Genomic DNA, 14,187 nt, shown 5'->3' with positions numbered 1-14,187 from the left:
CAACACGGGCTGCTACACATCAGTCTCCTCAATGGTTGATGCATTTTCCATGCAAACAGCTGAGATTTTGCCTTTGGGTGATAAATCTTGTCACTTAGTCAGGGTGGAGGATTAAAGTCCATAAACTGCATCCTCAGCTCCGGTTGAGCGCAGATACACGGTAGCATAAGGCTCTGTAGCCACAGCAAGTAAACTGCTGTTCCTTCTAAAGCACCGTCCTTTTCCGGCACTGACAGTTTGCTGCAGCTGCAGACTCATAGCAAAGCCATTTCTCGCCAGGCCTTCAGAGCGATGAATTCCCTGATTATGAGAAAAAGCCAATTACCTAGCTTTTATGAGTTTCATTACTTTACAACTTGGGCAAATTATTACTCTTGCTCAGAACAACATGCCTTTTTTAATGCTTCTGCAGCTCCAACAGAACACCAAATGACAAATAATTACACATTGTAAAATGAGTTATGGCAGGCTAAAGAGCATTAGCTAGAGCAACAATGAAAAAGAAGAAACCCTTGTCAATCACAGAACCATGCTTTCACAATGCAAACTGTGAGGAAATTAACATTGATGAGAGCAAAGAAAGGAAAAGGAACAAAGAGCCACATGCTGCTGATGTTCAACGAATACAGGCTACGTAACGTTCAACACAAAACCCATTTAAAAGCTAAGCTGCGGAAGACTAATTCAAAGCTGTTTTAAAGAGCCAAGGTCATTCAGACATGTCTTGCTGACAAAGCAAAAACACCTGTTCCAGAGGAAGCTTTGTAACATTTTGAGGTATGGGGTGGCTCTTTGATCCTGACATAATCTCTCCCTTTTCCAAATGACAATATCAGACAAATTGTGCATTTATAACATCCTAATATACCTCTTTATTATCATTTATCTGACAGTAGTGACTCACACATTTTCACAGATTCCCAAGTAAAGCGCATCAATTATAGGCCACGTTCTAAAAATTGTACAAATAATTAAAAGGTCAGGAAATATCTTTCATTTTCTAGGCTAATTTGCATGCTAATATAATTTCTGCCATGTCCACATGGGATACATCTGAGTTTCCAATGACACTGCTGTCATTATGTGTAAGGATATGCCAGCCTGCAGAAGTAAGATCCAGTTCTGTCAGGATTCAGCTTTTCAAGAGTAAATATAAATTTAAATATAAAGCATACATTTCAAATGCTGGCACATTACCACTTTCACCATGCTTTATTTTGCGCTAAAAAAGGAGAACTGAAAAACAAGGCCCAAAAAACAGGACTTTATAATTGTATAAATTACGATAATAAGCTGTCAACATTATGAATGCACTATAAGACATTATCAATGTCTTATTATCAAGACGGTTTAGAATCCAGTGGCTGAGGTAGATTTAACTAGCCAAAGGTCTAATTCAATCAAGCTGATTAGAATCTGCTACAACAGAGACAAAACTAAACCAGAACACCCTTTAACAAGACGCGGTATTGATATGCACTTCTGCAGCACACTGGCATGTAAATGGGTAATCCTACAGTGGCACAAGCAATCATTTTGTTGCGGAGGATCAATTTCTCAAGCCTACTGAAAATCCAAACACCGAACAGTGTGTAAGAATCACTGACTCAGCATACATTCATGAACTGCTCTCTTTCAATCAGATAAAATTAATGTAATAACTGAAAAGGCTACCAGAGAAAGCCAGACTACAAAGCTTTGAAGGTTTTCAACGTGGCATAATATCTGCAACACAATGCTGCCTAGTCCATGCAAAGCTGAGCTTAATTCAAGTCTAATAAATAAAGAATAATTAAGTGTCTCAATCATTGTCTTTCATTCTGCATCCATTAAACAATCTATCTGCTGGTAAATAATGCATGAGCAGATCACAGGGGGTTAAAATGTTATTGCTACTTCATTGAAAAGGTCGCCTTGAAATCTGAGCCCAGCTTGAAACGCAAGCATTGTAGCGTGTCAGTGAAATTGAATGATTGTGAGAGAACATGTAAAGAGAAGAGTAGAGAAAAATAAGGAACAATGGGAGAAGAGAAATATGAGAAGCAATGACAGAAGAGCAGAGAAGAGTAGAGAAGAAGAGCAGAGAAGCAGAGCAGAGAAGAGGAGAGGAGAAGAGCAGAGAAGAGGAGAAGAGCAGAGAAGAGGGGAGCAGAGAAGGGAAGGGAAGGGAAGGGAAGGGAAGAGAAGAGAAGAGCAGAGCAGAGAAGAGCAGAGAAGAGGAGCAGAGAAGAGAGGAGCAGGGAAGGGAAGGGAACAGAAGAGAAGAGAAGGGAAGAGCAGGGAAGAGCAGGGAAGAGCAGGGAAGAGCAGGGAAGAGAGGAGCAGAGAAGAGCAGAGAAAAGAAGAGAAAAGATAGAAGAGAAGAGAAAAGAGAAAAGAGAAGAGAGGAGCAGAGAAGAGAGGAGCAGAGAAGGGAAGAGCAGAGAAGGGAAGAGCAGAGCAGGGAAGAGCAGAGCAGGGAAGAGCAGAGCAGGGAAGGGAAGGGAAGAGAAGAGCAGAGAAGAGGAGAGGAGAAGAGCAGAGCAGAGGAGCAGAGAAGAGAGGAGTAGAGAAGGGAAGAGCAGAGCAGGGAAGGGAAGGGAAGAGAAGAGAAGAGAAGAGAAGAGAAGAGAAGAGAGAAAAGATAGAAGAGAAGAGAAAAGATAGAAGAGAAGAGAAAAGAGAAAAGAGAAGAGAAAAGAGAAGAGAAGAGAGAAAAGAGCAAAGAGAAGGGAAAAGGGCAAAGAGAAGAGAAAAGAGAAAAGAGAAAAGAGAAGAGAAAAGAGAAAAGAGAAGAGAGGAGAAGAGCAGAGCAGAGAAGTACCTGTTGTGTTCTCGGGTCTCCTTGGCAGGGGTCTGGTCCATGGTGGGCTCCATGGGGGAAGGCAGCAGGTTCAGGCAGGAGGTGAGAGATTGGCTGGAGTCTTCCTGAGAAGCTAAAATAAGAAGCAGCAAGGAAAACAATCACCCATAAAAACACAAGAAGAGAACACAAGCTGGTGGCTGTGACTGAGATTTAACATGACCATCATTCATCTCCAGAGGCTGACTTTACGCAATGTTAGACTACGTAAAAAGGAACAAGCTGCCAAGTACTGCAAGTTATTTAAGACATATACCGACCTCTAGTTTGAGAAAGGAGCTATATAAATAAAACAGGAATAAAATGGAGTTAGGAGGTTTGACATAACCGAGACGAAATATGGAGTGATGGGTGGGGGGGGGGGTATAATACCATTAGGAAAAAATGGTTTGTATTTAAAAATGGTTTGTATTTAAATAAATTGTTAATGGGTTGTTTGTTTTTTCATTTTTTTTTAACAATTAATTATTGCAAATAAATTGATGTAAAAAAATGATTCCCACATTTCCCTTCAGGATCTAACAAATCAAGATGCCCAGAGTAGTTTATGCCCGAGTGAAATTACTTTATGCATATGCAAAGATATCCACTTCTCATGCAAAAACAGCATTAGCATTTATCAACAATGACATACTCAGAGTTATTCTGTCTAGAGGGTTTGCCCTTGGTTCTTGTTTACGTGCAGAGTCACATGTACTGATGTAAGTCCTCATGAAACAGCAGGGTGTTTGGAACATTAAGACTGACTTTATCTCCGATGTCTACGGTTGAGAGCATGCCTAGCTTTAAAGGCTAATAAGTTATGAGATATTAAAATCATTTAAATGTTGCCTTAGTCCTCACGTACTTAAAGGAGGGAAGCAAGATATGTAAAGATGATTCCTGCAAGCTATTCAACCACTGGGGTATTGTGTAACTTACTATGGCACAATCAATATTCGGTGGGTTAAGAGTGCAGAATTGAATAAGAGCTTTTTATAGCAGCAGTGGGTCAAGAGACGTACCATGCCGGTGTCTCTGGTCGTCTGAAAGCTCCAAGTCCAGCATCAGATCATCCTCGTCCAGCTCTGAGGAGCCGAGATTGTTCAAAACATCCTGTGAGAAGAGAAATCATTTTGTCATTTCACCTAAAAAGCAGAATCCACAATATAATGAGACGTGTGCCTGTGTCTGTATATTTATATATACACACATATACATACACACACACACACACACACACACACACACACACACACACACACATATATATATATATATATATATATATATATATATATATATATATATATATATATACACACATACATACACACACACAGTCCATATATGTGTGTACACACCCACCCCCCCACCCCCACCCACAAAACACCCCCACCCACCCACACACACACACACACACACACACATTTATATACGTCCATACATACACACACACACACACACACACACACATTTATATACGTCCCATTATAGATGAATAATCTGATCTCAAAAACTAGGTCTGTTTTTGGGGCTGATCAAAATGGAGGTCAAAATAAATCAGTGCATCTGAATAACAGGTACTGCTTGATGAAGTTGCTCAACCAAACTCAAGTCTATGATAGAGACTTATCAAGAGAGACACACTGCCATCTTGTGACCGATGTAGAAAGTACAGATAAATCTGTAAAAAAGGAGAAAAAAAAAGGAATAAAAAGAAGAACAAAAAGCAAAAAGCAAAAAAAAGACATACTACTGAAATGCAGTCTAGGGGATAATTGTGCTCGAGAAATGAATGTAAAAATGGTTAAGGAGGCAAAAGAAGAGACAGCAAAGTCCCAGTAAAGCAGAGCAAAACGGCAGCTCTGAGGGTAATTAGCCTACACAGACACGGCAATCAGACGCAAGAATGGGTTACTTGCTACAATTGAAACTTAAGCAACTACTCAACAGACACTGTTAACAGGGAATAGTGTACGTTTAAGCCCCTATCAGGGAAATGTTACACCGCCACAATTAGTCATCGCTGGTATTAAAACAATTTCCTTTCAAGAAGAACACGCAAACATTCAGTCATGTTTTAGCCATTTTTTATAGACTTGTGCAGATCATGCTCCAAACAAATCACGCAGGTTTCAGTCGCACCCACCAAGTGTTGGACTGCTGATAAACATACCTATTTGCCAAACAGTCTTAATGATGTCTTTTTAAAGAGTTTCAGGCTTAATTTTTTCCAATAAAGTACTATGGAGTCTTTGCATGTCTATGCATGTCTATGCATCAAGCACATTCATGGTTTTCAGCATTTCCACTAGGTCTCCTACCATCTAGTCACAGGAGGCTTTAATCACAGAATTTCTTAAAGAACCAAGTTTTCTGAACCCTGAAATATTAGTATGGGGAGTTTTTCTAACATAAGGTGTTGCAACCCTGAACAGAGGACAATTACAGACATGAAACCCAAACATGGTGTTGCATCTTTGCCGTTTTATTACAAGAAAACCAGTGAAAGCCTTCTAGACACACACACACACACACACACACACACACACACACACACACACACACACACACGGGCAATTAGCTTTCGAGAGCATTCTTCAAGCCCTAATGATCATAAATAGATCTACTTGGGCTTTCTCGTGGACTTGACAGTTCCAACAGCATTCAGCGCTGGTTTAGTGAATTATTATATATTACTCATATTTCCATACAAAAATAAACTAATTATTCTTTGACACAGGGTGGAATGTAAATCATTCAGTCACAAATGAATTCTTCTAAATTACCTGGCTATAAATGAACTCCCAGTCGATCACAATAACACTTCTTGGTAATGAATGTAGAGGAAATGCAAACTGTGGTTTATTCAGTGTTTTTATAAAAATAATTCTGTGCTACTACTTCTGTGATATGTGATACCACTCCAACCGCACATATGTTGGATGACATGTTTGCATGACAAAACTGGTAGACTTAGAGGGTCTTCCACAGAGCATAAAGAAAAATCGGTTTGTTATAATTCAGTTAAGTCCACCCTTTTTGCAACTTTGTAATTGATTAATTCTCAAAGTCACTGATGGAAAACACAAGACAGTGGCAGCTCCAGCTATAAGAAGCTTCAATCTAGAGATAATAGCACAGTTAGTGTGCCCACACATGGGTCTACAACCCAACCACGAAGGACAAAAACTGCAGCACTGTCTATAAGCTCTTACTCTGAAAATCTCACGTTAACATTTAGTGCTGAGAGGGATTTCGGAGGTGACAGAGATCTGACATTTACTATGACTCACTCTCTCCATCCCCAGACATCCAGATTGATTTTCTCATTCTCTCATGTCATAGCCAGGAGAAAACATCTTTAACTCATTAATGCTGCATCCTGGGGCCTCTGTCAAGCAGGTCAAAACAGTTCAATGGCAACATAAACAGCTTTCTATCTCCTGATATTTTAGCACCGCTTCAAAAAACACACCCTTGTGAGAAAACAAACATGCTGAAACATTCAGCTGCACAGGGGATCATTCAAAGCTGCACCTGAACGCAGGTTATTCTAGGATACAACTCCCAGCAATGTCACCTTCTGAATCAAAACACAGTAAAAGGTTTCTCCATTAACCTTTGCGAACAGCCACATTAAGACAACAAACTAACAACAATATTAGCTGGAACTTACAACATACTCAGAGGTATGCTCCAGGAAAGTAAACAGCACAGCTTAAAATCTGACGAGGTCTGCGTGCCCACGGCTTGTAAATGTGTTCTTCTAAACTGAAGGAGAGTCTTGTGTGCTTCAAGAGAAAGCAATGTTTTCATGCTGTGCTGGCTTGGAACAAGGATATCCAAACTGGGAAACAGGTGGTCTGACCAGGAGGGTCACTGCTTTTACTCATTTTGAAGAGTCGTTAGTCTCTGAAAAGCAGAACCTTCATAAAGAAGTTGAAGACTTCTATTGTGCAAGTTTTATCGATCTGGGTGATGTTGACATTCCATGTGAAAATTGCTTTTCTGACACACTCCAGTAACCATTAAAGGTGGCCTTAACCAGAAGAGAATACCTACATAATCTTCAGCGTTAGTCACCATCACAAAAACATCACTTTCGCAAAGGATGTCTTTGAGGGCAAGCAGGTCACAGCAGGCTATACTGCGAAACTCTGAATAAGACAGCTTACTACAATGATCTTAGCCATAGGAGATTTTAATACAGCCCTGTTTCTTAGTTCAAGATAGGTTAGTTTAATACAGCCCCGAATAATTATTGCTATTAAATGGCTCTTCAGGCGGCACGGTGGTGTGGTGGGTAGCGCTGTCGCCTCACAGCAAGGAGGGCCTGGGTTCGATTCCCCAGCCGGGCGACCAGGGTCCTCTCTGGGTGGAGTTTGCATGTTCTCCCCGTGTCTGCGTGGGTAGAAGGAGGGCCATCCTACCCACCCGAAGAGAGCGAGGTCAATTATACTCTCTTGGACTCTCAGGCCACGGATGGATGTAGTATCACAGGACACAGAATTCACGATCGCCTGATTACAAAGCCAACTCCTGCACTAATCGGGAGCCTGAACTTAAATTCTTATCACAATTCTTTTTTTTTTTTTTTTTTTTTTTTACAACCAAATTGTACTTGTACATTTCCAGTACTTTCTTTATTTATACTTTATTTATAAAGCACACCTTGAATTCTTAAATGAAAAAACAAACAGTCTTCTTTAAATCACATAAATCAAATAAATTGCTACAGCACAAGTAAGGCATTTAGCTAATCATCAGTCCTGCAGATCCGCTGTGGCGACCCCTAAAGGGAGCAGCCGAAAGAAGAAGAAGAGAAGTCCTGGTTGGTTAGTGTAGTGGTTAACACCTCTGCCTTCTACACTGTAGACTGGGGTTCAATCCCCACCTGGGCAAGCACCCTACACTATACCAATAAGAGTCCTTGGGCAAGACTCCTAACACCTCCTTGGCCTACCTGTGTAAAAATGATCAAATTGTAAGTCGCTCTGGATAAGAGCATCAGCCAAATGCCGCAAATGTAAATGTAAAAGTCCTGCATAATTATGCCAAAAATTTTGGTGTAGGTGTAGCAGAATCAACACACATCAAGTGCACATACCTGCCTTATTTGCTTATTTGTATTTGTTGTTTATGGCAAAAAAAATCCAACACAGATTTGCCACAATCAAAATTAATAAGAAAGTCAGCAATTTACAGTGATCATATGGCCAACAACTACTATAGCTCCTGTAAGTGATATGATTAAGAAACTTAAACTGCAGGAATCCACTGTCTTCCATGCTTCTGCTGGCACAAGACATGCACAAAGGTCAAATGCTGTGACAGCCAGTTACATAATGCCAAGCATCAGGGGGGCTTTGGAGACATCTCAGCTAGTGTCCTACAAAGGACATGGATAAGCTGGTAAGAAGCCTGAGGGAAACAACCAAGCCACGCCTAGCAAGTCATCAGAAGAAAAGCCTTACTGAATAGCCTCCATCCTGGACATTGGCTTCAAGCTGGCACGTTATGGTTGGATGAAATAGAAAAGACTGCCCTCAAAGCAAAAACCCAATGCTGCCAAGAACGTTCAGCAGCAATGGGGATGAAACGTCCAGCAAGATTATGGGAAGCCATCTGCATAAACTTGGTTAAATGGATCAAACAAGCAGAGGTTCTACAGAATATCTTATTGTCAACAAGGAGATCGAGAATTGCCACTCTGTGAGTCATTTCCTGACAAACGCTGACCCTCTGCCACCACAGAATATAAATGCTGTTCTGTAGCCAAAGCTCTGCCAAAGAGCTGCTGCCAAATACAAACATGCCCCAGCATCCTCTGCAGCTGTTCCATTGCTTATTCAACATAGGTGGCTCTGTTTCCAGGTCATACTGCTGATTACTGGTTACTGGAAGTATCTGAAACCCTCCGGACTACAATGTAACCAGGGCAACTTCCTCAATTCAGCGACAAATAGATGAAGTGAACCTGAATATTCTGGCATGATTTAAGTAGACATTAATATTCTAGCATGAGGCAGTTATTTTGTTTTGTTTTACTAATTTGCAAGCCAAGGGAGGCAGTAAAAACAAGCCTTAGAAGTGATTCAGCAGACAAATTGAAACCGACAAGATTGCAAAGAAAACCACTAAACATGAAACTTGAGGTTTGTTATTGCATATTCATGAATAATACATGTACTCTTAAAATCTGTAAACAATGCATTTTAAAAAGAAACAAAGTGGAGGTACTACTGGAGACCATTATAAAGGGCACAGTATGTTTCAGACCACCATGAGAAGAAATGCTAGTGGTAATTTGCAGTAATATTTTGCTGTCAACAATGCAACAGGCAGTGTGTAATGAGGAATTTGTTTGTGTTTAGAACCACGAATCCCACAGGGTCCAAATTTAATCATTACGCACACTTGACAGGATTGCATAATGTGTTAATTCAGCGCTGGGCTAAAGCTGGGCCGTCCCAAACTATTAAGCAAAATAAAACATGATTCGGTGAAAAGGCTCATTCATAATTGAGCAGCTTGTCCAAGCCGCACAACCGAGGGCTTCAGGACCATTTCCGCTGAGCAGCACTGGTGCGCACGACACCTGATGTACTGTCAGAGATACTTTCTCTGATATCGCATAAATGTGGAAATTAGGCTACAGCAAAATAAATCTTGGTACAAAATTAGCCTTAAAGGGCAAAACAGACTTACAAACTGCCACTGCCAAAAAACTACTAGAAAACTGGCCACACATCACAGAAACAGGAATTAAATTCCTTTCAGGTCATTGCACTGTTCTGAGGAAGAGCCATTTTCTTCTTTTGAAAAGATGCAGTTCCCGTTTAAACTCAGTAACACTGGCTGTGATTTAGCACACTGCTTGTGTTTATATTCATTAAACGGGTGGTCCATTTCACCAAAATGGCATATTAAAGCATCAAAGCAAAGTAATGTTAATGATGTTGATTAGCAATAAAAATCTTTTGTGGTCATAAAGGCTTAACTCCCAAGAACAATAATAGTGATACTGATAACATCTGATAAAAACAGCAGTAAAATTACATGCTCATTTCCTAGAAAAGAAAAGAAAAAAAAAAGCAAACCGTATCATCGCTACGGAAATACACTACTCTATTTTATGGAAACATTGGTCATAATTGCTGCAATTAAAGCTGCTTAAGGATATCCCATTAAAATTAGGTATTAAAGTTGTGTTGTTATGAGGAAAGAGAAAAATACATTTCAATTCTCATCCTCCTTTTCCACCCCGCACTCAAGCAGCCTCTGTTCTTTATTAATAATTAATGGTCACGTTGACTGTATCCATGCCAAATGTACTGGCAGACAATAAAAAAAGCAGAAGGTGAAATATGGTGCCACACTTTAAAACCAGTGTAGGGGCTGAGGATCACAGCAGATTTAAACCTTGCGCACAATTGTAGAAACAGCAAAAATAAAGAGCTTACGTGAACATGCTAATGTTTCAGTTTATTAGAGCATTCAGCATAATAAAAGCACAGCTGCCACAATGCTCTAGCTTCAAATTACATACAATGTTATGATATAACACGATATAATATGCTGTGCTACAACAGACAGATAGAAGCCTTCGAAGCCGAACAGCCAGGTTCAAAAACAGCTTCTTCCCACATGCCATAAGACTGCTGAACTCTAAATAACATGCTGCTCCAATTCTTTTTTTTTTTTTTATTATTATTACCTCGGACATGGGACCTCCAGTGCAATATACTCTTGTACATATACTTATTTAAAAATTATTTATCTGCAGATATACGTATGTTTACATATGCACTACATTGTATTACTTGTATTACCGATCTAATCTGAGCCAAGGCAACGAAATTTCACTCTAATGCGCACTGTACGGTGTTAATATGAATGACAAAGTCTGTCTAAGTCTAGACAGACAGACCGACCAAAGTTAGTCATGTCTATAATACGTGCTGTTAGACTACCTCATACCACTCAGTGCCTGCTGTCTGACAGACAGACAGACAGACAGACAGACAGACAGACAGACAGACACTTTATTGATCCCGACGGAAATTTAGGCATCCAGCAGCAACAACACAGTACAGTATGAAACATATTCAACATCTATTAAACACAGAACAATAGAAAATATATAAGGGTATAAAAACTTTCTGTACAAGGTAAAGAACTATCTGTAGCTGGAGCAGTGAATCTGTCTCATATTTCATGTAAACAGATATAATTTTATACTTTATTTATTTAGGTGCAATTATATGTCTTGCTACTGAAACACTGCAATTTCCCACCAGGATAAAGACAGAAAGAAAGAAAGACAGAAAAAGAGAGAGAAAGACAGAAAGAAGTAAAGACAGACAGTATGTACGTACATTCTTTCTTTCTATCATCGTGCGAAGAAAGCATCAAAGGATCAAAGAGGATCAAAGGCTGATAATGACAAAATAACTATAGCCGAGGCCTTCTAACACAGATCTGAATAATGTAATGGCATGAACTAGTTAATACATATCAAAATACACCTTAACCTTTTCTGACTGTTACGTGTCGGGCCTGGAAAGGGGGGGCTTTTCTGGCCGGTGTTATTTTTTTCGCTTTTCTATTCTCTCTCTTTCTCGCTAGTAGGTCTCCTCCCTCGTTTGCTCCCCATCTCCGTTACAGGTTGGCTGCAGTGTCAGTCATCGTTAGAGGACCGTACCCCACTGCGGCCAATCATCAACCAGAGTTCAGAGCCAGAGTTCAGGCCCTGGAGGAGGGACTTGGATTTTAAAAGAAGACCGGCGAAGCTCGTGAAGAGGCTGGCATTGCCCCTGGGCTCTAAGCTGTTTTCATTCGTTCCTTACTGCTCCACTGTTTTCATGGGACTGTGTTGTGTGTGTGTCTGGTTAGTTAAGTGGCCCAGTTGAGCAAGCTGGAAAGATGGGGAAACAGAGATCTTGTGGACCAATTAGACAGTAGTACACTCTCCTCTAGTGAGAATTCAAAGCATATGTGGTACAAATCTTCATACTTCCACTGCCAAGCAGACATCCGTTTGGTTTAGCGTGCTGGTTGCAGCGCATGTTTATTCCAGTGCAACTACCTAATACCTTTCAAATTCCTCTAATTCCTTTTGAATTCCTTTCCCAGCGTGAACTGGAGATCTACTGAGGATTAGAGACAAAATGCACAGAACAAACTACAAACAGAAACACCAGGAAAAGTTATGATCTGCTAATGTCAACATTCATACTTCAGTTGTACTGTGAGCCAAACACAGGTCCCAAAACTTCACTACAGTGGCTTGAATATTAAAAAAAAAGAGAAGCCCAGCAATGATCCAAGCCTCAGTACTATATATTGTTGCACAGTAACTTACAAAACTGTATAAAAAGTCCAGACATGCTGACAAATTATGCAGCTTAGAATATCAGACATCTGCTTCTAACAGCTTAATAATTTTTAAAGAAAAAAAATCTGGACCTGTATCATCTGACACTGAAGGTTTCCAGAGTGGGACCGGTATCAGAAAAGTCTAAGTTCTGGGTAATCACTAGTCACTGTACTTAGTGTTCGCCTTTCCTTCACATCCATTCATCGAGTGCTGTTCTTTGGTGGTGACATAAGTAATCCTAATCACTGCTGTAGCCACTACATATACAGGACAGTTAAGATAAACTGGCTGAAAATTCAGAATTTCCTTATTTGCATCATTACAGAGCTGTCAGCAATTTCCTTTGCACAGAGATTTTCAGTTTGTGAATGAAGAACATATTTGCTAACCTTTATTACTATTCAACATTCAATCTACCCAGAGTGTTTTGCATGCACACTCCATATATATGCATATATGTGTATTATATTTTTGTGAGATAGAGAGCAATAGATAGATAGATAGATAGATAGATAAATAGAGAGTGTGAGAGGGAGACTTGCATAGAGTACAAAATGCACTGCAGTCAGTCAACCGGTTCCTGCCAACTGTGGTTCTAAAACAGGCATATCAGAGCAATTGACTACTGGCACATGGTACTACAATCAACAAGTAAGCAAGCAAGTAGGTCAGCACATAAGTGAGTGAGTAAGCGAGGGAGAGAGTGAGTAAGCGAGGGAGAGAGTGAGTAAGCGAGGGAGAGAGTGAGTAAGCAAGTGAATAAGCGAGGGAGAGAGTGAGTAAGCGAGGGAGAGAGTGAGTAAGCAAGTGAATAAGCGAGGGAGTGAGTGAGTAAGCAAGTGAATAAGCGAGGGAGTGAGTGAGTAAGCAAGTGAATAAGCGAGGGAGTGAGCGAGGGAGCAAGTGAATATATTAACAAAATTTGCAGAATCTACACTTAGACAGATACTTCCAAGTGATCGCTACATAACCAAGTGGTCAGCAAATAAGTGAGTGAGCAAGCGAGTGAATAAGCGAGGGAGTGAGCGAAGGAGTGAGTGAGTAAGCGAGGGAGAGAGTGAGTAAGCGAGGGAGAGAGTGAGTAAGCGAGGGAGAGAGTGAGTAAGCGAGGGAGAGAGTGAGTAAGCGAGTGAATAAGCGAGGGAGAGAGTGAGTAAGCGAGGGAGAGAGTGAGTAAGCAAGTGAATAAGCGAGGCAGTGAGTGAGTAAGTAAGTGAATAAGCGAGGGAGTGAGCGAGGGACAGAGTGAGTAAGCCAGGGAGAGAGTGAGTAAGCAAGTGAATAAGCAAGGGAGAGAGTGAGGGAGTGAGCGAGGGAGCAAGTGAATATATTAACAAAATCTGCAGAATCTACACTTAGACAGATACTTCCAAGGAGATCGCTGCATAACCAAGTGGTCAGATTTTTGCTGTGGCTCTAAAGATCTGACTGAAAAGTGCAGACTGGTTTGAAAGTACAGCAGCTCTGTTTTTCATAACTTAACATTTAGCAGATACAAATGTTTATAAACATGATTTAGCAAAAAAAAAAAAAAAAGTGTCTTAAACAAACAAGCTGCAAACAATATCTAATGTATTCACACAAAAAGTCCTCCCCGAAGTCTTCACAGATGGCTGTTTTCTAAGCTAGCAAATAATACCATCATTTCTGCCTTCACTCTCTGAACTCTGACCTGAGCCTCTGGCTGAAGACTGATTGCAGTGGCTGTGCAATGGATTCAGCAGGGCAGGATGGGATTTTCTTCCACAAGTCCTTTTCTAGTGGTGGAATCAGAATGTGGGTCCACGCTCCTCATCCATATCTGGTATATCATCAAAAAATAACTGGAACTGGCTGCTCATGAAGCTTTAAAAGCTTCTGTGTCCTCACACCAGACATGCTGCACCAGGCTTTTCCTACGGCTGCAGGTTTAACCCTTAAAAATCCCAACAAATCCAGGAGAAACAATTTTTAAAAGCATTAAAAAATGGTTGGTAAGAAT

The 14,187-nt window shown here is 40.5% G+C and overlaps 1 protein-coding gene across 3 annotated transcripts in view; it reads right to left on the bottom strand.

The window, feature by feature from the left end:
• ccser1 (coiled-coil serine-rich protein 1) overlaps positions 1 to 14,187 on the bottom strand; it is a 106,241-nt gene that overhangs the window by 77,886 nt on the left and 14,168 nt on the right. For all 3 annotated transcript variants that reach the window (XM_017710220.2, XM_037535952.1, XM_037535951.1), the window contains exons 4-5: positions 3,847 to 3,937; positions 2,804 to 2,915 (exon numbers count right to left, since the gene is read on the bottom strand). In XM_017710220.2, coding sequence (XP_017565709.2) covers positions 2,804 to 2,915; positions 3,847 to 3,937 — 203 coding nt within the window. The remainder of the gene's footprint in view (positions 1 to 2,803; positions 2,916 to 3,846; positions 3,938 to 14,187) is intronic.

This window comes from Pygocentrus nattereri, chromosome 28 (assembly GCF_015220715.1).
Source record: "Pygocentrus nattereri isolate fPygNat1 chromosome 28, fPygNat1.pri, whole genome shotgun sequence".
Classification (NCBI taxonomy): domain Eukaryota; kingdom Metazoa; phylum Chordata; class Actinopteri; order Characiformes; family Serrasalmidae; genus Pygocentrus; species Pygocentrus nattereri.
This window is presented reverse-complemented; position numbering and strand designations above follow the sequence as displayed.